The sequence below is a fragment of the Sciurus carolinensis genome, chromosome 12, assembly GCF_902686445.1.
Source record: "Sciurus carolinensis chromosome 12, mSciCar1.2, whole genome shotgun sequence".
In the NCBI taxonomy this organism is placed as follows: domain Eukaryota; kingdom Metazoa; phylum Chordata; class Mammalia; order Rodentia; family Sciuridae; genus Sciurus; species Sciurus carolinensis.
This window is the reverse complement of record NC_062224.1, coordinates 29,151,817-29,175,524: the sequence shown is the minus strand read 5'-3', so window position 1 is coordinate 29,175,524 and position 23,708 is coordinate 29,151,817. Positions and strand designations below refer to the sequence as shown.

Below are 23,708 nucleotides of genomic sequence, written 5' to 3'. Positions count from 1 at the left end.
CAAATCCAGTCCCAGCAATAGCTAGGTGCTAAGCAATTCATTGAGACCCTGTCTCTAAATAAACACAAAATAGTGCTGGAGATGTGGCTCAGTGGTCAAGTGCCCCTGAGTTCAATCCCTGGTACCAAAAAAATATAAACAATGCAGAAAACTTAACTGGATCCTTGTTTTAGACAGATAAAAGCTGAAAAAAAAAAAAAAAAAAGCACTTTTGGGATTATTCCAAAAGTTTATAAATTAAACTTTTAAAGGAAAGTAAGTTAGAAATGAGAAGGGAGGAGAAGGAAATAAGGTAGAAAGTAAATAGATTTAAATAAATATAATTTGTAACAAAACTGAAATTGGAAAGTGAAAGATTATCTTTCTGGAAAATAAAAATGCTAGAATTTTTAAAGTTGGTCAGTATGGCTTTATTTTCTTCAAATCCAAGAGCTGAGACCTTTCTTCTCCTTGTATATATCAATGTATTTGGAAAATTTGCAGATTTATTTGCACAACTTAGAAAAATGAGCCAAAGTCACCAACCATTTGACACTGGAAATATTTTAGTGCTAGCCATGAGACTACATAAGAATATTTGATACCCCATTTGTGTACAATTAATCAAAATGCAGCCTGTAAATAATTAAAAGATAAATAAAAAATAATTAAAAAAATTAAAAATATTTGAAAAATTTAAAAGTAATATTCTTTGGGACAACATATTTTCAAAATCCAATTCACATATATTTGAAAGTCACTAACTTGAAGAAAATACTTATAAATTACCAAAATGAATACAAATCAAAACCAATACTATTTCTTTGATGAAATGTCAATTTGTGCTTTATCTTCTAACATGTAGTTAATGTTACTCATTATTTATCTAAATTTAATTTTCAAGATGAAAATTAACATCTGCCCTTTCTATTTAAACAGGGTCTAATACTTAAAGCTTTCATTCTACAAAAATTTAATGACATGAATACATAACATTGAAACTAATTATAATCTAAAAATTAAACCTCATCAATCAAATTCAATGTATCACTGAGTGTTGACTTTTTACTTTGGGAATAAATTTCTCAAATTCATGTACTTTATTCCTTTCTGCATAACTACCCTGGTTAAATTGTACTCTCTGCTAATTTGAAGTCTTGTTCGCTCTCCCCTATCGTATATGAAGAGATTATATCCTCTTCAAAATGTCTGTCCCGCAATTAGCCAGAGGAAACTTTTCAAAATGTAAATTTAATCCCATTCCCTTCCTTCCTACCTACCCCAAAACTACCCCCACCCTCAATTTTTAACCAAGTCTAGTGACTGCCATTCCTCTTAAGGATATTGAGTAACATGGCGTGCCTACTTTTCTAGCCTCACCTCATTCCACTAATTCTTAGTGCTTCTGCTCTTCCCAGTGTTTGTTCACTCCATGATCCTCCCTTTTGCAGGCATTTGTTGTTCCAACTATTTCCTACATAGAGAATGACTTTCCCACTTCCCTCACTTCAATCTTTCTGATGCTTTAGTGCTCATTTTAGACATCAATTCTTCAAGGAAACATACTAATCTTTCAAAACTAGCATAGATTCTTACAGCATTATAGACCTGTGCTTTGTCAGTACTCACACTTGTAATTTTGTAAAGTGTGAAATTTTGAATAATGCCTCTTCAATTAGAATGCATACCTCCATAAGATCAAGAGCCACATCTGTTTCTGCTCACCACTATATTAACAATATCTGGCATAATGCCAGGTGCAAACTACATGCCCAATAAAATTTGATAAATAAGTATCTGAATACATAAAGACAGATGGAACTACTATCACCTTAGGCACATGAAGAATTCCACTGCTTTTCATTGGCATTTTACAATGCTAAAGCACAGGTTGCCTTAAAAATTATAAATATAAATTTCTTTTACTTAATTGTAACCAGTACAAAGAAGTCAGCACACAAATTATTTAAACCAGGCAAACACATAAACAGAGTTTTACAGAAAAAGACCTCAATTACTACAATAAATGTTGGGGGTAGGGAGACATGCTGTTTAAGGCCATGGAACACAGAATGAATAAATTCATCAAAATCAAACCAAAGCTCAAAAATAAAAACAAAAACAAATCCTTGGCCAAAAGTGGAAGGTTAAATATAGAAATATTAAAGAATGACTAAATAATGAATAGCTATTAATTCCAAATATAGCAAATTTTTCAGTGTTTTCTATATGGTTAAGAATATACAAACACTTCCTTAACAGGACTTCCATAGCACAAGAAATAAAAGCATGAATCAATAACTGGGACAGATTCAAACTAAATAGCTTTCTCTCAGCAAAGGAAACTATCAGCAATGCAAAGAGAGAGCCTACAGAGTGGGAGAAAATCTTTGCCACACATACTTCAGATAGAACACTAATTTCCAGAATATATAAAGAACTCAAAAAACTCTACACCAAGAATACAAATAACCCAATCAACAAATGGGCTAAGGATATGAACAGATACTTCACAGAAGAAGATCTACAAGCAATTGACAAACATATGAAAAAATGTTCACCATCTTTAGTAATAAAGAGAAATGCAAATCAAAACTACCCTAAGATTCCATCTCACCCCAATTAGAATGGCGATTATCAAGAATACAAGCAACAATAGGTGTTGAAGAGGATGTGGGGAAAAAGGTACATTCATACATTGCTGGTGGGGCTGCAAATTAGTGCTACCACTCTGGAAAGCAGTGTGGAGATTCCTCAGAAAGCTTGGAATAGAACCACCATTTGACCCAGTTATCCCACTCCTTGGCCTATACCCAAAGGACTTAAAATCAGCATACTACAGAGATACAGCCACAACAATGTTCATCGCTGCTCAATTCACAATAGCCAGATTGTGGAACCAACCCAGATGTCCCTCAATTGATGAATAGATAAAGAAACTGTGGTGTATATATATATACACACACACCATGGACTATTACTCAGCCATAAAGAATAATAAAATTATGGCATTTGCAGGCAAATGGATGAAACTGGAGAATATCATGTTAAGTGAGATAAGCCAATCTAAAAAAACCAAAGGACGAATGATCTCACTGATAAGCAGATGATGACACATATAGGGGGTGGGAAGGGGGCAAGAATGGAGGAGGGAGGAACTCTATAGAGGGATAAGAGGGGTGGGAGGGGTGCAGGGGAGAAAAAAAATAACAGAATGAATCAAAAACTATTATCCTATGTAAATGTATGATTACACAAATGGTATGCCTCTACTTCATGTACAGAGAAACAAAATGTATCCCATTTGTTTACAATAAAAATGAATTAAAAAAAGAATATAAGAACACTAATTTAGAGTTAAAAACATCTAAAGGTGAACCCAATAAATATATTATCAGTCTCATTTACCATTTACCATTTAATGAACTTCTAGCTTTGTCTTTTATTTCAAAAGGAAAAAAATTCTTTACTGGCAACTTTTTTTAAAGATAACATGTTTGAGCAATCCAAATTTAATATTTCTAAATTACATTGAAAAGGAACTTACTTATGCTTTTAAGAAGTTTCAAAATGAGTCATTAAAAGATATAGTTAGGGAATATAAGTACCACTAGAACTCAAGAGTGGAAAACGCATGCAGAAGGTTAACACATTCAACTAAGGAATCCTCTATCTAGTGAGCCAAACTATGTGTGCTAGGTGCTCAGACTACAAAGGTAAATCTTCAAACAAAATTAGTTCAAAATTCAAGAGTTCTATATGATAGATAAGGAACTTAATATAGAAAATTTGATAACAAAGATTCTAAAACTAAAAATTTCTATAATTACCTTCTGTATATGTGCACTTTCCTGTCATGACTATGCAGCTTCAGGAATGCAAAAAAATGAAGATTGATTCAAAATATCCTGTTTGTGACCTTATGACACAGTCACATACACTCACACACTGAGTTCATGTTTTGTCAGGCCTAGACCTGTGTTTCTCTTACAAATTCCATCTCCCTAATAAAACATTTCATTGTATGTGCCTGGGATCTATGGATAAGAAATAAGATGAATGACAAACCTGCCCTGGATAAGGCTCATGGAACATTCAAAAAAAGAGTGGGAACTGGGAACTCTGTGCTATGTGATAAACACAATGAACCAAGATTTATGGAAGCAACAACACATACCAGGAGAGGTAGGTAAAAAGAGTTTTCATCATGAAGATATAATTTGTTCTGTTTTTTTTTTTTTTTTTTGGGTACCAGGATTCAACTCAGGGCACTCAACCACTAAATCACATCCCCAGCCCTAGTTTGCATTTTATTTAGAGACAGGGTCTCACTGAGTTGCTTAGCGCCTCGATTTTGCTGAGGCTGGCTTTGAACTCACCATTTTCCTGCCTCAGTCTATAATTTGTTCTTATTGCTCTATTAGCATTTTTAACTCAGGTGATTAAATACAAGATTCTGCACATTCACATAGCTCAACTGATATATCTGTGTATTAACTTTTCACTAAATTTATTTTTGACAAAACCATTTCTTAAATATTAATTGTAAAATTTAAAATAATTTTCATCTCATCTTTTACATTTGTAATATACAGCTTGGTAATAATTTATTACATTTCATAATGTTGAAAAACAGGGTGGGAGATAAATAAAATTTGCTTGAAAAAATACATTATATATGTAAATTGAAATTTTCTTTTCTGGAAATACATAACAATGAGATCTTCACTAATTAGAAGATGTTCTGTTTCTGTAGTTTACATTCTGCTTTTAACTTCTTCTTCCCTGTATTGGGAGGGAAGTAAAAAGCAAAAATTTTCTGACTAAAAGTAACAAGGTAAAAAAGGCCTGTACTTTTAGAGTTGCCCATAGACAGCTTTCCCAGTTTAAGAAAATTTAATATGTTTCTTGTTCTAAATCTGCAAACTAGACTTTTGCTAGCACAATAAAAGTAAGAGGCTAAAGAATTGCATGTACAAAATTTAACATTATCAATTCAGATTTTGGCACAATTTATACAATTCATATTTTCTGTAGAAATAAGTAAACTTACATTGATAAATACTTGCTAAAAATCTCATGGAGGAATCTGAAAAATGCATTAGAACTAAAAACCTTTAAAAGATCAATTTTATATTTTCCCCTTCAGTCCAACAACTAACAATTCCATCTTATGAAACCAGAGATCTTTAAATTTTGTTGAATGAAAAAGACAGTAATGAAAACAGCTAAATTTTACCGAGTATTTAACTTGTACTAGGCACTGCTAAATGTTTTATATTTGAGCTTGACAATTAAGAGCTATGTACTTTAATCCCTATTTTAAAGATATTGCAAAAGAGGCTAAGAAATGTTAGTGAGTGGCAAGCTGGAATTTAAATTAAGGTTAAGGTCAAAGCTCTTAAACACTTAATTGTGAAAAGGTATTATATGTAGTTAACGATTAAGATTTTAAAATAGTTTTACATAAATATTTTGAAACACATAAATGCATTTCATCTATTTCAATATTATAATGAAAAACAAATTAAAATTGTGGGAAATATTCTATCTTAAGAGAACACTTGACTTTCATACCACTGAATAGATTTTTAAAATTATTTTCTAAAGAGAGGTAGTTATTTTATATCATATAAGTTAGACTTTTATCCTCCCTACCAAAGAAAGCAAACCAAAATGCAAGTGGGTCCTCCATAACACAAGTGAGTTCTGAAAAAAATAAGTCACAGCCTTAGTCAGAAAAGGCAAAGAAATTACTATTAGTGACAAATTTTATTGAAAAGATTCCAATATCAGAGCAATATAATAATACATTCTGTAGTATTAACTTCTTGAATTTTTGGAACAATCCATTTATTAGTGGGAATAGACTGACATTTGCACAATAATATAATTTATAGACTTACATAGTACCTGTTTGTCTGATTTCATACTTAAAAGAACAATTCCTGCTAGAAGCATACCTTGGCAAAAAACACGGTCAGGTGAGTTTCACTGCCAACAATCCAAATAGGAAATTTTGGAGATTTCAAGTAAGAACCAACCTGGAGGAAATATAGCAAAATAAAACAAATAAATGAAAAAATTTCAATGTCTATTAATACACAATATTTAAAGCATATTGTCTAATTCATACTCAAATGCAATTACATATTACAATAGTGTGCCTTACCCATGGAGATCAAATGTTTCATGTATAAATAAAATGTTTTTAAACCTATATTGTACCTTTACATTAGAACAACAGTCATATAAATTGAATGCAGTTATAAATAACTAGTTTAGCCCCAAGAGTCATTTTCAGTTTTTGGCAAAGGTCCTAGATAAAATGATCACTTCTAAAATTTTAACTTGGCATCTCAAATCCAAAGTCATAAACTTGATAATTATTTTGTAAAGAAAATAAATTAACAAATGAGATTTGGAATAAGCAAAGGGAAAATGACATAGGACCATCCTTTTCCTCAAGGAATATAGGGTAATATAATAATTTCTCAAGAAAACTGTACAACCTAAAACATGTAATATAAGAGACTACTCGTCATTGACTCTTCAAGTTTTACAATATGAATAGTCTCTTTAGACGTATAAAAAGCCATACTTGTAGTTTGCCTTCAGGTTATATATATTTATAGATATTAGAGTAGCAAAAACTCAAAAGCATAATTTTGTGTGTGATTGAAAAAATGCTTAATACTCAACAAATAGATTAATAAAATCCCTCATGTGTACACCTATCAATGCCATGTGCTTATGAGGTCAGACACCTTAGTAACAACTAATCTTACCAATCACATTTGCTGAATTTTCTTTTCTCATAGAGACTGCCTGTAATTGAGAAATTCCAAGTAGCTACTTGCAGCAGTCAGAGCCAATTACTGTTTCCTAATCAGTCAGCAGTCCCTGCTTCAACCACCACCAAGGCCCTGTGGAATTTATTCTTATCACTAGGAGGGAAGTAGAAAATAGGCACTCTTGTATTCATGGATAGAAAAATTCTATCTTTGCCCCAGGATAGGAGAGATGAATTAGATGTGCTAACAGAGTGATGTTGAACCAGTAAAGAAGAATGGTTTTGGGACAGCAGAGAAAAACAAAAGAAAAAGAAAAAAGAAAACTGAAAAGTCCTTATTAGTTTTAGAGTTGAGTGAGATGTTAGCAATGAGCAGTGCAAGTCCTTCAATACATACATAAGGAACCTCAGAAATGCAAAGCATCAGTGCCTGATTCGAATTTAAGCAACTACTACAGAGCTAGAATCAGAATGTTTTCTGATTCCTACTTGGGTAGATTTCCATCCTCATGCATCCTCATGCTGCCTCCTATGGTAAACAGTATAAATGCTGTTTCTTTTTCAGAAAAAGCATGTGTATGAATTTAAAATAAAAGTTAAAAAAGATTTCATGTAGTAGAATCAAAAGCTAAATGAATGCTGAATTCATGAAATGTTTTATAAAAAATAATAGAGTACAAAAATACTGTAATTGCTTTGAAAAAATTTGACAATTTCTCAAAAAGTTTTAATAAATAACCATATGACCACTTAATTTTACTCTTGGGTATATTAAAGAGCAATAAAAACATATGCTTACAATAAAGAAGTATAAAAACATTCATAGTAGCATTATTGATAATAACTAGAAATGAAAACCACCTAAATACCAATTGATGAAAGGATGCACAAAATTGGCATATTTTACTGAATTTATTTGATCATAAAAAGGAATGAAGTACTAATACACATTAAAACATAGATTAACATTGAAAACATCAATGCAGACACAAAAGGTTATATACTACACAGTTCCATCCATATGAAACATCCAGAATATTTCCTAAATGTTGACATATCTGAGAAAGTGGCAAGAGGCCAGTAGGAGAGACAGGGTCCATACGATCAGAATCTTAATGGTTATGTGAAAGATATTTTAAAATATAAAATCTCCACAACTTAACCTCTTCCAAGGCACACACAATTTCTTGGAGGAAGAAAGATCTACTTCTATATCTTATTAGTGCAAAACATTAGTGATTTAAATCCCATTTAAAACTATTTGAAATATTCAATGGACATTTCAGATTGTATAGAAAGGCAATAAATCAGAGTTTCATGGCAGTTCCTAATACTACCAATTACATATAATGAACAGTGTAATGTTATGAAATGCTTGGAATTTTGTTTAGATTGAAAACATTTTTTCAGATGGAAAAGAGTGAAGTTAAAATTTCAGACATTTAGCAAATTCTTTTTCTTTGCTTGATGAAATATCAGTTGTTTTGGTGAAGTGTACCTATTGTTAATGAAAGAAACAGTACTTTGTTTTTCTTCAGGCTACACAAAGAATTTATATTCAACTACCTCCATTTAATACATTATTTTATTCTGAGTTCTGTCCCTATTCCTCTCACAGAAATCTCAGGATCAGTCAGTTTAACCATCCTTAACCTTGTCAGTTTACGTAGGGAGATCAGAGAGAAAATTCAGAGAATGGTATAGTAATATATTAAAATGTGCCATCACAGGCACATATGTGCACAGTATCTGCAACAGAAGACATGTGAATAAAAAACTTTCAAAATATCTTAAAAATCAATTTACCTTACAATATCTTAAAGCTTCCATTAATGTTAAGAATCCTACTGCTGCTTGCTCATGTATACCAAGAAGTTCTGTAAAATAAGAAAATAAAAACAAAAACTTAGCACTGTATTTATATAAACCTGAGAAGTACTTATATGTATATGTGTTTAAATATTCACATATATTTATACTATACCAAAATGCTTACTTTTATCCAGAACTATACTTCAAAACTTAGCATATGTTTATTAACGGGTAACATCAAATCATTGTATTACCACTAATTATAAAATACCACTAGATCATCTTGTGATGGATAAAGATTATATACATTAAATGTATTTATAAGACTTCAAATTCAATGTTAACTTGTTTATTTCTTCCCTGAAAATCCAAAGAATTACTGGAAAAAATAGAGAATAATATCCATGCAAAAAGATTAACTTGAATTGACTTTGATTTTGAAAAACAAATGGACATGATTGTTTAGTAAAATTTATCATTGGGTAGCACAATTAAAACATGGACATTTTATGCTATCTCTCTCTCCTATAAAGGGACACTGGTAGCATGTTTAAGACAGGAGAAATACTGAAGGGAAAATAGTCTCTGCCTTATAAATGCTAAGAATTTACCAAGAATTTACCATGTGAAAAAATGTTTGTGCTCTGTGTATACATATGTGCATGCATGCATGTATGCATTCACGCACACATGCACACACACACACACACACACACACACACAGCTTGTTGGGAAGGCTCACAGAAGTGGTATCCTGAAGTATATGCAGTTTTCCAGGCCAAAAACAGGAAGAAGAAAATTCAAAGTAGAGGAAATGGCAAAGAGGTATGAAAAATGAATGTTATTTAAGTTAAGCATTTGTCAAAACTTCCTTAAATGCATCTAGCCTAGGGAACCTGAGGGAGAGTGATCAACTAAAAGAAAGAATTATGAAGTATATTCTGGTGTTGTATGAATAGAACACATGACTTTCTGCTTAGACAAGCTGGAACTGAGATGTCCTTAGGACTTCTAAATTAGGACAAACAACTGGAAGACATAGGGACAGGCAAGTCAGGGTTAGATACAAAGATTTGGGACTCATTAGCATTAGAGCTTTAAAGTCATGAGGTAGATAAGAAAGAAGAAGGTATGAACAGAATGAAGAGTTAATATTATTTCACAGAGATTTAACAGTTATGATAAAATCCTTTCAGAGACTATAGCATTACCTAACATTAAGCAGAACTATAATAAATATATTTGGTTCCAGACATATGTCTATAGAATTTTTTTTCATGGTTACAATTTACGTTCACTGTAAAACAATGTGTGTGTGTGTATGTGTGTGTGTGTGTGTGTGTGTGTGTGTGTGTATGTGTGTGTGTATAAAATTGTTCTTTTTACCATCCGGTCATGTCCATTTTCTATTAGGATACTATATTTTATCAATTAATATAATGTGAATATTAACTCTCAATCATAAATATTACTAAGTAAAACACCTAGTCAAGAACAGGTAGTTTAACTTTTTGGATTTGTAAAATTTAAAATTAATATAGGGCATGCATAGATACAGTTTGTATTTTGTCACTAGCTTCTTCCAAGCACAGATGAGTTAGAGCAATGGTTCTTTTATTGTGGTTTAGGACTCTCTGGGATCCAAAGAACCCTTTCTAGGAAGAAATCAAAATGATTTTCATAATATAGTGCTAACTGCTTATTTTACTCTTATTATCTCATGAATATAGATTGGAGTTTTACAGACCTAAATGATTTGTTATATCACAATAGATTGAATTCATAAACATATATGAAAATTCAGCACACTACACTGAGATTTCATCTCACTTCAGTCAGAATGAAAATTATCAAGAATACAAAGTAACAATGAATGTTGGCAAGGATGTGGGGAAAAAGGCACTCTCATACATTGATGTGGGAGTGCAAATTAGTGCAAACACTCTGGAAAGCAGTATGGAGATTCCTCAGAAAACTTGGAATGGAACCACCATTTGATCTAGCTACCCCACTCCTCAGAACATACCCAAAAGACTTCAAATCGGCATACTACAGTGATGTAGCAGCCATATCAATTTTTATAGCAGCTCAATTCACAATAGCTAAGCTATGGAACCAAACTAAGTACCCTACAATAGATGAATAGGTAAAGAAAATGTGGTATAGATCACAATGGTATATTACTCGGCCCTAAAGAATGACTTTATGACTTTTTCAGTAAATGGATGGATCTGGAGGACTCCCACAAAACCAAGGCCAAAGGTTCTCTCTGATAGGTAGATGCTAACACACAACAAGGGGGCAAGGGGAAGAGTAGAAGTTCACTGGATTAGACTAAAGGCAAGGAAGAAAAGGGAAGTGAGATGGAAATAGAAAAGACAGTAAAATGAATTGGCCTAACTTTCCTATGTTCATATATGAATACACCACCAGTGAAAATCCACATCATATATAATCACAAGAATGGGATCCTAATCGGAATATGATATACTCCACGTATGTATAATATGTCAAAATATGCTTTACTATCATGTATATAAAATTTACAACAAATCCACTTGTTATTTGTTTTAAAAAAGTTTTTTTTTTAAATTAAAAGTATTACAAGTAATGGACAAATTATTTTAAATTCATTGGTGCATATTTTTAAATTTCTCAGTTATACTGTCTAACATTAAAATTATTATTATTTTCTTAGAATCTGTAAATAATATCTCCTTGGGATCCTTAATAATTTTTAAGAATATAAAGAACATATGACCAAAAATTTTAAGAATCTTTAGGAAAGAGCTGTTAAAGGAAATAAAATGGAGTGTAGGGGTATAGCCCAAAGAGGTAGATGGATTCTTGCTGGCTTTGCAAGCATCTCTCCTTTTTCCTCTGAATGTAAGCAGTACTAAATGTTTACATGTTCAAAGAATACAGGTTGAGAAACACTAATTTCTAAAATCAATTACTACCACCTAGTGTTATGATTTGTTACTACATCATTTCTTTTTGAGTTTCAACAAATATCTAGAATAGTATATAATATTTTATTAAATATAGCAAACTAGATTTTCATAAACCTTTGGTAATGAATTTTTCAAAATAGATCAATAATGCCATGCTTGGGCATTAATTTAGAGGGTAATGTTTAAAAAATATATTAAGCCTATTTCCTTAAACAGAATATATACTTAAAATCTTCTCTTGACAGTTAAAAAGCATCATTAAGGTGTTTACTATCAAGTTACAATACACTGATAATATAATATTCTCACAAATTATAACCTGTAGAATTTATTTGTGTAAGACTCTCAAGTTTCAAAGAAGATTATTTATTCTTGCAGAAAATTCTAATGATTATGTTATATATTTTCTCTTTCCCAATATTAGGCTATTATGAGTAAAAAAAAAAAAACCATGAAGACTCATCTAATTTCTGATTGAATTTTTAGGAGTGCTACAGGTTAAGAGTATAAATAAACAGTGTCAAATAAGATTATTATTTAGCTTAACTATAATATACATTTTTCTTTTTGTGGTGAGAACACTTAAAATCTACTCTGATTTTAAAGTGCTTGTCATTAACTATAGGCACTATATTTTATCATAGACCTTTTAACATTATTCTACCTATCTAACTGAAATTTTGTATTCTTTGACCAACATCTCACCAACTTACTCACGTCCTGGTAACCACCGTTCTACTCTGTTTCTATGAATTCACCTTTTTAAAATTATAAGTATATTTTAGAATTTTCTCTCTAACCTGTTTTTCTTAGCCTAGCATTAAATTACATCTTAAAGATTAATCATGAGCAGTCCCCATCTACACATATGTGATTAAGTCAATGAGATTAACTATATTTCTATGCAGAGTACTTACATTCCAAGTACTTGATTTTACTATTTTACAGTCCTCTCTTCCACTATCAATTATGCTGTAAGGGTGTCTACAGGAATCACTCTTGGAACTTTCAAATTATATACTCTTGGAAGCCAGTTAACTGTTCCACATTTATTTAACATATCCTGAGTGCCAAGTAAGGAAAAGAACATTGCTAAGCATAGTGCAAAGGTATCCCAGAGAAGACGGATGATCGGATCCTCTAAAGGGCAATGTGGTAATAAGCAGTAAGAGATGTGGTAGGATGTGGTAAGTGTCAGGAAAGCAAAATGCTTAGAGGTAGGATCTTTCAGCCATGGGAATCAGAAGCTCTTCTTGGAAGAGCTGGCATATGACGTGATCACTGAAGGATAGGACAGGCACTGGTAGGAGGAATGTAACGTGGAACTTTAGGCACAAGCATGAACAAAGATATGAAAGTAGCATTATGTTGCTCAAGCAGAAGTTAGTGATGGCTGAAAAATTAAACTGGGATGAATTATGTAGGGTCTTTGAGTAAATAAAGAATCTGTAGTTTAAAATGAAAAAAAATTAACTTTTAAAAATAATGCTAGGACAACTAAAATAAAAGGAATATACTGAAAAAGGTTTAGTAGTCCACTTAGAGGTAAAGACACTTACAATCTGACCCATGTTTGAGCTACATTTGAGTGTAAGGAGCTTTTTAAACTCACTTACTGGTAGTCTGTTGTATTCCTAAGAAGTTAATTATTCAACTTGGCATCTAGCTAGCACTATTAAAATTAACAACAACAAAATAAGGAGACTCAGTTAAATTTAAATTTCAGAGTAATAAGTATATTCCAAATATTGTATGGAGACATACTAAAGATGATTTTTTAAATGTGAAATGCATATTTTATTTGGCAATCTGGTTCCAATTAAACTTATTTTTGCAAATAAGATTTGAGAAAAACAGCAACTCTGATCTTTTCTATTAATAGAAATCTCTATTAATATTAATTTCTATTTTTCTATTTTTATAAACCAAATACTTTTTCAAAATTGTAGAGCACCTAGTTATTTAATTGCAACTCATTACCTAATAATAGAATTTCAAAATGATCTTATTCCTTAGAGTTTATATTCTGTTATTTGCTATGCATCATGAATTCATGAACTTAAAATAAATATGCCTTGATAGATTACAGTAGTGATTTTAATTTAAAAACAAAACAACTTTAGATTTCTGATTTATAGTAGACATTTCTATATTAATCTCATGACAAAAATAAAAATACAAAAGTAATAAAGGTACAATACAAACAATAAAGAGTGTAAAATACAGAGGGATTCCTTTAAGGTAGAAAGGGTTCATAGGAATACTCATCTACAGGAAAACAAAAAAAAAATTCAGCTCAAAAGACAAGCAGTGGTACAAAATGAAGACAGATAGGAGATAGGAAACAGACCATGAAAAGATCTCAGTCCTAGTAAGGAATATGGGTTTCATTTTAAGTGCAAGGGGAAGCAGCTAGTAAATGGTTTTAAGTGAGAGAGAAACATAATCGGAAATACCACACTAGCTAATGTGAAAGTCTGAGGAAGAGGGCAAGAATGCAAAGGGGGAATCAGTTTTATTGCAGTCTATTTCTATCTATTGCTGAAGCAAAAGATAGTTTTAACATTTGGGATAGAATGAGGCACAGGGAATCAGGACCTATAAGATCTATGTGATAAACACTGAATTTTTACTGAAGGACATATGAAACAAGATAGGAAAATTCAATATTGTAAGGGTATCATTTCTTTAAAATCATCTACAAATTAAATGTGATCTCAATCTAAGTCCTTACAAATTTCTTAGAACAAGAGCCAGAAAATAAGGGAGAAAGTTCATTTGAAAAACACAGCATAGAAATGACTGTAATTTGTATATGTGTGAATGCACTGTGTTGAACCAGGGCAACTGGTGCCTAAGCATGTCCTTTATGTAACTATAACCCCCAGAACTAATAATTTTGAAAAAGTACATTATCAGGAAATATGTGCTAACAAATATCAAAATATAATACCATGTAACAGTGTAGTTTTGCATATAACCTCACAAATACATAGGTAGAATAGATGAATTAGAAGAATGACTCACAAATATGGGAAGTTTGTTTTTTGGTTACGGAGCTGTTTCCTATCTGTGGGAAATTGACTGGAATTAGGACTTTGGATAATTCTTTGAAAAAAAGGAAAAAGGTAGGGTTGAGGGTGTAGTTCAGGGTTAGAATGCTTGCTTAGCATAAGCAAGGCTCTGGGTTTGATCACTAACAAGCAAAACCAGTTTAAAAAAAATGTAAATGTAGATCCCTACCTAACACTATTCATAATTAATCAAGATGGACTAAAGAGCTAAACAGATGAGAAAAAAAAGAAGAAAAGAAAGAGAGAGAAAAAAAAAATAAGGCCCAGAAAAAGCATTTGAAGAAAATAACTAGGGAATATCAGTTTAATCCTGGGATGGCAGAAATATAAAATTGATACAAAGAGAAATATAAGATAAAAACCAATCTATAACAAATCATTTAACCTCATAAAAATGAAAATCTTGGGCATATTAAAAGACATCATTAACAAAGTTAACAGGAGATAGGAAAGGTTGGAAGAAAATATTTGCAACACAGTTAATATGCAAACAACCAAAAGAGAATTTATAGAGTCCTAGAAAATGAATGACAGAAAATAACTCCTTACCCCAAAATGCCAACGGGATAGGAAGAAGTAATTGCCAGAAGAAGAAATTTTAAATGCTGACAAATGCCTGAAAAAATATAATCAACCTCGGGCTCAGTAAAATCAGAGAAATGTAAATTAAAAGTCTATCACTGGTAAATAAACTCATCAAACAAAATATTCAAGATGAACAATTCTGGCAATTTTGAGCGTCAGCCAGGATGAAGAAAACGGGACCCCTCTTTTATAGATAGACATTTATTCTTTACTAGTTGGAGAAGCAAATTTCAGAAGAAAATTTATCATTATCAAAATTTAACATGTTGCTCAAAAGGCTAAACCTTATGAATTATTGTATGATCTCAGATTTTAACTCCCAGGTATAAAGGATACTAAAACACGTCCTCATAAAAATATGCACATCAATGTCCCTAACAGTATTATACATAATGGTCCAGTGGACATGCTCCAATTGTCTGTTAATTGATGAAGGAATAAATGTGGTATATCCATAAGATTAAATGTTATCAATAAAAAAGACAAGTACTGGTACATGGAAAACACCATAATATGTGAAAAACTCCAGTCACTAAGACCAGACATTGTATTACTTATAGGAAAATGTCTGAAACATGCAAATCTAATAGAGACAAAAAGTAGATTTTAGTAGTTGCCAAAGCTAGTGTGGAAGGAAACATGTTAATAGAAACAGAATTTCTTCTTGGGGTAAGGAAAATATTTTAAAATTCATTGTGGTGATGGCTGCACAACTCTTGAAACTTACTACAAAACTCCACTGAATTGTAAAGTTTAAGTGGCTACTTATATGTGAATTATATCTTAATAAAGTTATTAATAAAAAATTTAACTAAATGCTAAATATGCAATACACATTGAACTTTAAGAAATCAAACTGGTAGGAATATATGAATAGGAAAGACTTACATGCAATGTTTACTACAGAATTATTTATAACAGCCAAAATTGTAAACAGTCTAAAATATTTACCATAATTCAAGGTAAAAGACATACCACAAGAAAAAATGTTTACTATATGTAACAGATCAAGTATTGATATCCTTAATAAATAAAAGTTAGAAAAATACTCCATTCATTGTTCACTGAACCTTCTTGGCCTTTCCTGGGTTAAATATAAAATATTCACTTTTTCTCCCACTGCCCGACTCAAGTTAAATGCTAGAGGCAAAAAAACCTAACTACAAGCTTTCTCGGTAGGATTCACTTTAAAATAATCCTAGTTCATCTCATTTAAACTCTTGCTGCTGAATGCACTTTTCTCATCATCTCTATATTCTTTACAGCAACCAATTCAAACTCTTTCTCTCTTTTATTCTTCTGTAACTATACTTCAGTATACCCAACTCTGAGCAACAAAGTTTCAATTCTTTCACAGGTCAAAATGCCTTTGTCTTTTCTCAGTATATTACTTCTTCAAAGGAATGCGCACCTCCTCTAGGTTAGTGATAGTCTTGACCCCATTTACTATTCCTTCTACTGAAAGTGGCTCTTTCCTGGTCTACAAATTTAGGAGACTTCTAACTCTTAAAAGTTATGCATATTATCTTTTGCCCTTCTTATGATCAGGCAAAGGACTTCTCTTTTCATCCTTTCACCAAATTTCCTTCCCTACAGTGCTAAAGTATGTTCTTCCTAATAGGGTTTTTATCTCAATTATGCTTCTAAAGAAAAACTTTGCTGATAACTTCATAGCCTCTTCTTGGCCTTCATTTTCCTTGACTGAAATATATGTGTGCTTGGCTCCTTTATTAACTTTATCCAAAGAACCTTTAGATTAAATACTCAATCTCAGTTGCTTCTTCATCAATGGAACAAACATCTGCCTCTCAAGGTTATTATGAGATTTAAATAAGATAAACTTCCATGCTAACCCACATTTGTATGAGAGCATTCAAGTCTAAAACATACGTAGTATAAGAGGGATTATATCATACTGATTAAGTGTGCCAATGTATAGAATCAGACTACTATGCTTCAAGCCTCAGTTTTGCTATTTATTAAGTTATGTAAAATTAAATACAAAATACTCAGCCACTGGTCCCTTAGTTTTCTGATCTGTAAAATGAGGATGATCATATGGTAGCTATAGGAATGAAGTGAACAAATGGAAAAAAAATATTCAAATACTTAACAGTGACTAGAATGTTAAATGTCTGTCACCACTGCATAATGAGCATTCTTATCAACATCAAGAGTTGTAATCACACTTCAAATGAAACACCTGAATGCAAAGATCGTTTTTTTCCTATATCAAAACATACACAGTTACACAGTACTTTTAAACAACATGCCATGTTTCTTGTGTTAATTTATTCACAAGTTTTATTTGAAAATCTACTAATTATTTGTACCTTTCCTTCATACATAGAATATTGAATTCCAAAGATTCTACAGTCCTGGACTCTCTACCCCAGAAGCAAAGTGGTACCAGAGGAACAGGCCTTTGGGCGAGGGTCAGAAGTCCAAGTAGTTTAGGCCTCTGTTGACTGACTTTGGGCAAATTACTAAAGTATTTTGGCTTCAGTTTTCTTAACTTTGCTAAGGTTTAAAAGACAATACCCAAACATATTGCTTAGCATGAGGTACACGAATACTAGTTGCTCTACTTTTCTTCTTGCTATATCTTTTGTCATTATATTACCTCTGATCTGACTAGGCTATGTGCTATACAGCTTTGAATTTGTGATTCCATTCCAGTATACCCTACAAACTGACAGATTTTTTGTTGTTGTTCTTTTTAGTTATACATAACAGTAGAGTATATTTTGACATTTTTATACAAATACAGAGTACATCTTATTCTAATGAGGATCCCAGTCTTGTGGTTGTACACGATGTGGAGGTTCACTGTGGTGTATTAATATGTGTACATACGAAAGTTATGTCAGATTCAGTCCACTCTCTTTCCTATTCCTGCCCACCTCCCTTCCCTTCATTCCCCTTTGTCTAATCCAATGAACTTCTATTCATCCCCTTGCCCAATTGTACTGTGTTAGCATCTACGTAGAGACTACATTTGACCTATGGTTTTGTGGGAGTTCTTATTTTGCTTAGCATAATAGTCTCCAGATGTATCCATTTACTGGAAAATGTCATAAAGTCTTTCTTCTTTCTAGCTGAGTAACATACCATTGTGTATATACATAGCACAATTCTTTATCCAAATGTCTGTTGAAGGGCACCTAGGTTGATTTCATAGCTTAGTTATTGTGAATTGAGCTGCTATAAACATTTATGTGGCTGTGACTATAGAAAGCTGATTTTAAGTCCTTTAGGTACACAGTGAGGAGTGGAATAACTGGGTCAAATGGTAATTCCATTCCAGGTTTTCTGAGGAATCTCCATACTGCTCTCAAGAGTGGTTGCATCAACTTGCAGTTCCACCAGCAGTGTGTGAGTGTACCTTTTCCCCCACATTTATTGTTCCTAATATTCTTGATAATGGCCATTATGACTGGAGATGGAATCTCAGTGTAGTTTTAATTTGCATTTCTCTAATTGCTAGAGATGTTGAACATTTTTTCATATATTTGTGGATTGATTGTATTTCTTCTGTGAAGTGTCTGTTCAGTTCCTCTGCCCATTCATTGATTGTGTTGTTTTTTTGGAGTTAAGTTTTTTGAATTCTTTATATATCCTAGAGATTAATGGTTGAGATGCAGGTGGCAAAGATTTTCTCTCATTCTGTAGGCACTCTTCACTCCCTTGATTATTTCTTTGCTGTGAAAAAGCTTTTTAGTATGATACCATTCCATTTATTGACACTTTATTTTACTCTTGTGCTTTAGGAGTCTTGTTGAGGAATTGGGTTCCTAAGCCAACATGATGGAGGGTTGGGCCTACATTTTCTTCTAGTAGATGCAGAGTTTCTGGTCTAATGCCTAGGTCTTTGATCCCCTTTGAGGTTTGTGCAGGGTGACAGACAGCACTCTGCTACATATGAATTTCCAGTTTTCCCAGAACCATTTATTGAAGAGGCTATCTTTTCTTCAATGTATGCTATGGGGCTTTTGTCTAGTATGAGATCACTATTTATGTGGGTGTGTCTCTGTGTCTCCTATTCTGTACCATTGGTCTTCATGTCTGTTTGGTGCCAATATCATGTGGTTTTGTTATTAGCTCTGTAGTATAATCTGGTATTGTGATGCCTCCTGTTTCATTTTTCTCACTGAAGTATTGCTTTGGCTATCTGGAAATTCATTTTTCAAAATGAATCTCATAACTGCTTTTTCTATTTCTATGAAGAACATCATTGGAATTTCAATAGGAGTTGCATTACATCTGTATAGTATCTGTAGTAAGGCCATTTTGACAATATCAATTCTGCCTATCCAAGAATATGGGAGATCTTTCCACCTTCTAAGGTCTTCTTCAATTTCTTTCTTTTGTGTCCTGTAGTTTTCATTGTAAAGGTCTTTCAACTCTTTTGTTAGATCAAGTCCCAGGTTTTTTTTTGAGACAATTGCGAATGAGATAGTTTTCCTAATTTCTCTTTCAGCTGATTCATCACTGTTGTATAGGAATGTCATTGATGCACAGTTGTTAATTTTATATCCTGCTACTTTGTTGAATTTGTTTATAGGTTCTAAAAGTTTTCTGGTGGAGTTTTTGGGTCTTCTAAATATAGGATCATGTTGTTAGCAAATAGAGATGGTTTGAGTGGTGAAAGAGGATATCTCTGTCTTGTTTCAGTTTTTAGAGCGAATGCTTTCAGTTCTTTTTCCATTTAGAATGATGTTGGCCTTGGGTTTAACATACATAGCTTTTACGTTGTTGAAGTATGTTGCTACTATCCCTAGTTTTTCTAGTGATTTGAACTGGAATGGATGCATATTTGGTCAAATGCTTTTTTAGCATCTAATGAGATAATCAGGTGATTCTTGTCTCAGATTAAGGATTCTGATTTACAAGTTTTATGTTATTTCTCTGTGCCTTCAATGACTTCTCATACTTGTCAACTAAGCATTCGAGAGTCTGTATGTTCTTACCTGCCCTATGTTGATTATCTTTCCTTTTACTAGTCTGTCATATATACAATGACTTTTTCCTCAAACCTGGTTGCATATCAAAAATTATCTAGGAGAAATTTTAAATTATATGCCCATGGTCTAACACCTAGAGAGTCTAATTTAACTGTTCCTAGTTGGAGTCTGAGTATGCAGATATTTTTATTATTTTTATTTTTGGTACCAGGGATGGAACCCATGGCCACTCAACCACTGAGCCACAACTCCAGCCCTTTTTTACATTTTATTTAGAGACAGGATCTCACTGAGTTGCTTAGGGCCTTGCTAAGTTGTTGAAACTGGTTTTGAGCTTGCAATCCTCCTGCCGCTGCCTCCTAAGCCACTGGGAATACAGATATGCACCACCATGCCCAGCATTCACATATTTTTAAGCTCCCCAAATGATGATGTATAGTCAGAATTAAAAACCACACTAGTAAAGGAAAAAAAAAAAAAAAAAAGGACTAAAAACTACACTGCTATATTCTAACTGCTCTGTTTCCTTGTTCCTAAATACAACCTGCACTTTCTTCCAAATGCCCTTCTGCTCATTCTCTATGGCCATTAAAATGTTCATTCCTGAAGTCTGCTTACCCACAAGCTAAATCTAGAAGTTTTCTCTTTCTGAATATCTGTGCTACTTAATTTCAATATGCTTCATTTGACCTTATTCCATAGTTACTTACTTGTTCTAGTATTCCTAGGACAAGGTATATAACTGTTTGAGGGAAAACATTTCTTCCTATGAACCAGTGTAGACATTTAGAAATCTGATGTTAATTTTTACAACAACCCTTTGAGGAAGATATTACTACCATATTATATGAAAAATGAACTAAAAAAAAAATGAACTAAAGTCAAGAGAAGTAATGTGACTTGCCTAAGCATTTTAAAAGCAGGAACTCTAATTCTTCCAGTAGTACATATCTCCAACCATTATATCAAGGACCTAATCCAATAAATGCCAAATGAATTTATTTATTTTGATCTTAAGTTTAGGTAACTGAACTTTAAAGTCAATAGTCCTAATGATAAAGGGAAAATGCAAAAATATTTCAAAGTCATTGCTGAGTTTTGATTTTTAAGCTATACTTAAAAGTATTCATGGCAAGATGGCAGCATTGAATGGCAATATTTCAAGAAACAGAAAAGGATGAATCATATTTATCAAGAACCAAAACTTAGATAATTAACAAACTCATTCTGTAAAGAAAAAAGAAAGTAGGGAGTAAGCAGAAGCCAACATGAGAGAACAAAGAAACCTGCCTTTACTCAAGTGAGACTGGGCAGGATGAAATGCTTTCAGCTATATATCAGAATAAAACTCTAAGAATAGGATAAGCAACAAAATAACTTTGTATTTTCCCACCAAGAATTTCACTCCTTAAGCTATGATACTTGTCATAAATTAGCAAAACTAGGCTCTCATTCTATTTTTTTTACCTCTAAGTGAAAATTTTGCATGTATTACCTGTCAGTAATTGTTATGATTTAGACATCAGATGCCCCCAAAAGCTCATGTGTGAGACAATGAAAGAGGGTTTAAAAGGTAAAATGATTAGGTTATATGAGCCCTAACCTAATCAGTGCATTAACTTCCTAATAGGAATTAAACAGGTGGTAACTACAGGCAGAAGGGGTATGGCTGGAGTAGGTAGGTCATTAGGGTGTGCCTCTAGGGTATTTTTTGTTCTTGATAAAAAGAGAGCTCTCTCTCTCTCTCTCTCAGTTTCCTGGTAGGATATTCTGATCCACTTTCCTCCACCATACTTTTCTGTCATGATATTCTGCCTTGCCTCAGGCCCAGAGCAATGAAATTAGTCTTCTATAGATTGGGAGCTCTGCAACTGTGAGCCCCCAAATAAACTTTTCCTCCTTAAAATTGTTTTTGTCAGGTCTTTTGGTCACAGCAACGAAAAAGCTGACTAAAACAGAAATGAAGTTATTTCTTAAGTTCTTAAGTTTCTGAAATAGGAAAATGACTGGATTCCATTACAGTGCTTTTTAATTCTGACTTTCCATAAATTTTACTTTTCTTAACACTACATCCCTTCATGTTTCTGTTAACCATACATATTTCTAAAATTTGAGAAATACTTAAACCTAAGATTAAGAATCATTTAAATGGGAGCAAAAAGTAGTAACTTATTTTCTCAATCACAGTATTTGCTTTGCTGTTTGATGAGTTTTATGTAATTATAAATTAGAAAAAACTGTGTAATAAATTTGCCTGTGAATTAAAGGAACTATTCAGCTTCATGTCCTACTCTAAACACTTCAATAAGCGGCACAGAGTAGTTATTCAACATAAGTTGAATGGGTAAGTTAAAAAATTTAGACTGACGAATAATAAAATGAAATTTGTCCAGCATTTTAAAAGAAATTATGCTTATTAAAAGTGCTATGCAAACCCATTAGGCTCTTAAGGCAAATATTACAAATCACAATAATTTGTAATTTTCCTCAACTTTAAGCAACAACTTCAATGCTGTCTCCAGATAAATTCATGCTATGTGTATACAGTTATTGTTTTTTTCTCAAGGAGTTAGTCCTACAATTCCAATATCATACTAGAGAATACAAAGGCATGAGTAGTTAGTAGCCTGACTAAAGTCATACTTGGTTGGAAATGAACCCCAATATTGCCTGGCTCCAAAACTTATATCCTTGATGCCATGGTGTCTTGGCAACTGTAGAGGATTCTTCTATCAGAAAATAGTTACCTTAACTTCTAAGTCATGTGCAGCCACTGCATAGATGAATTTCAATCAACTATGTTCTACTGAAATATTAATAATAAAACAAACACAAACGAATATACTTACGCATTCCTGAGCATTCTCTATCACCATCCCATACATTAGAAACAGCATGTCCCGTCAGCAGAAGGTTAATTAAACTTTGGCTATTAATAAAAAAATAAAAGGCAATTAATATATGAAAAAAACTAGTCCTTGAGTCAAGTAATTCCTACGGTAAGGGATAAGGTAACTTTTTACATTAAATAATGTTAAAAAACAATGTTAGGGAGAGCATTATATTTTCCATTTTATATAGTTAGTCTTGTTAAATGCATTGCCACAATGGTAACTATTATTCTATATAATGATACAAATTCAACAACTTGAAGATATCATATTTAATGGATTGATAATTAACTATCATCTTTAAAAATATATAATTATTGGTATGTTTTGTCTTTGGTGGAAAATATGTGAATTTTAACCTCTAAGTCAGAATGGTCTAAAAAGGACTCATGTATTAAGGTAGAACTATTAGCTGGGTGTGGTAGAACACACTTGTAATTACAGCAATTCAGGAGCTTGAGGCAGGAAGATTGCAAGTTCAAGGTCAGCGTGGGCAACTTAGACTCTGAATAGGAAAATAAAATGGACTGGGGATATATATAGCTCAATGGTAAGGTACCTCTGGATTCAATCCCGAGCACAAAAATGAACGAAAAAAAAAAAAGAAAGAAAAAAGAAAAAGCAGATGATCTATCAATGTTCTATTAGTTTTGGTA

General features: G+C 32.4%; 1 protein-coding gene across 6 annotated transcripts in view; it reads right to left on the bottom strand.

Annotated features, from left to right (window-relative positions):
* Positions 1–23,708, bottom strand: part of Mindy3 (MINDY lysine 48 deubiquitinase 3) — an 84,766-nt gene that overhangs the window by 37,387 nt on the left and 23,671 nt on the right. For all 6 annotated transcript variants that reach the window (XR_007104424.1, XM_047521250.1, XM_047521252.1 and 3 more), the window contains 3 exons: positions 23,011–23,090; positions 8,579–8,649; positions 5,943–6,023 (listed from right to left, as the gene is read on the bottom strand). Coding sequence is in view for 5 of the 6 variants with exons in the window: in XM_047521250.1 (XP_047377206.1) it covers positions 5,943–6,023; positions 8,579–8,649; positions 23,011–23,090 (232 nt within the window). In the remaining variant the exon portion in view is untranslated. The remainder of the gene's footprint in view (positions 1–5,942; positions 6,024–8,578; positions 8,650–23,010; positions 23,091–23,708) is intronic.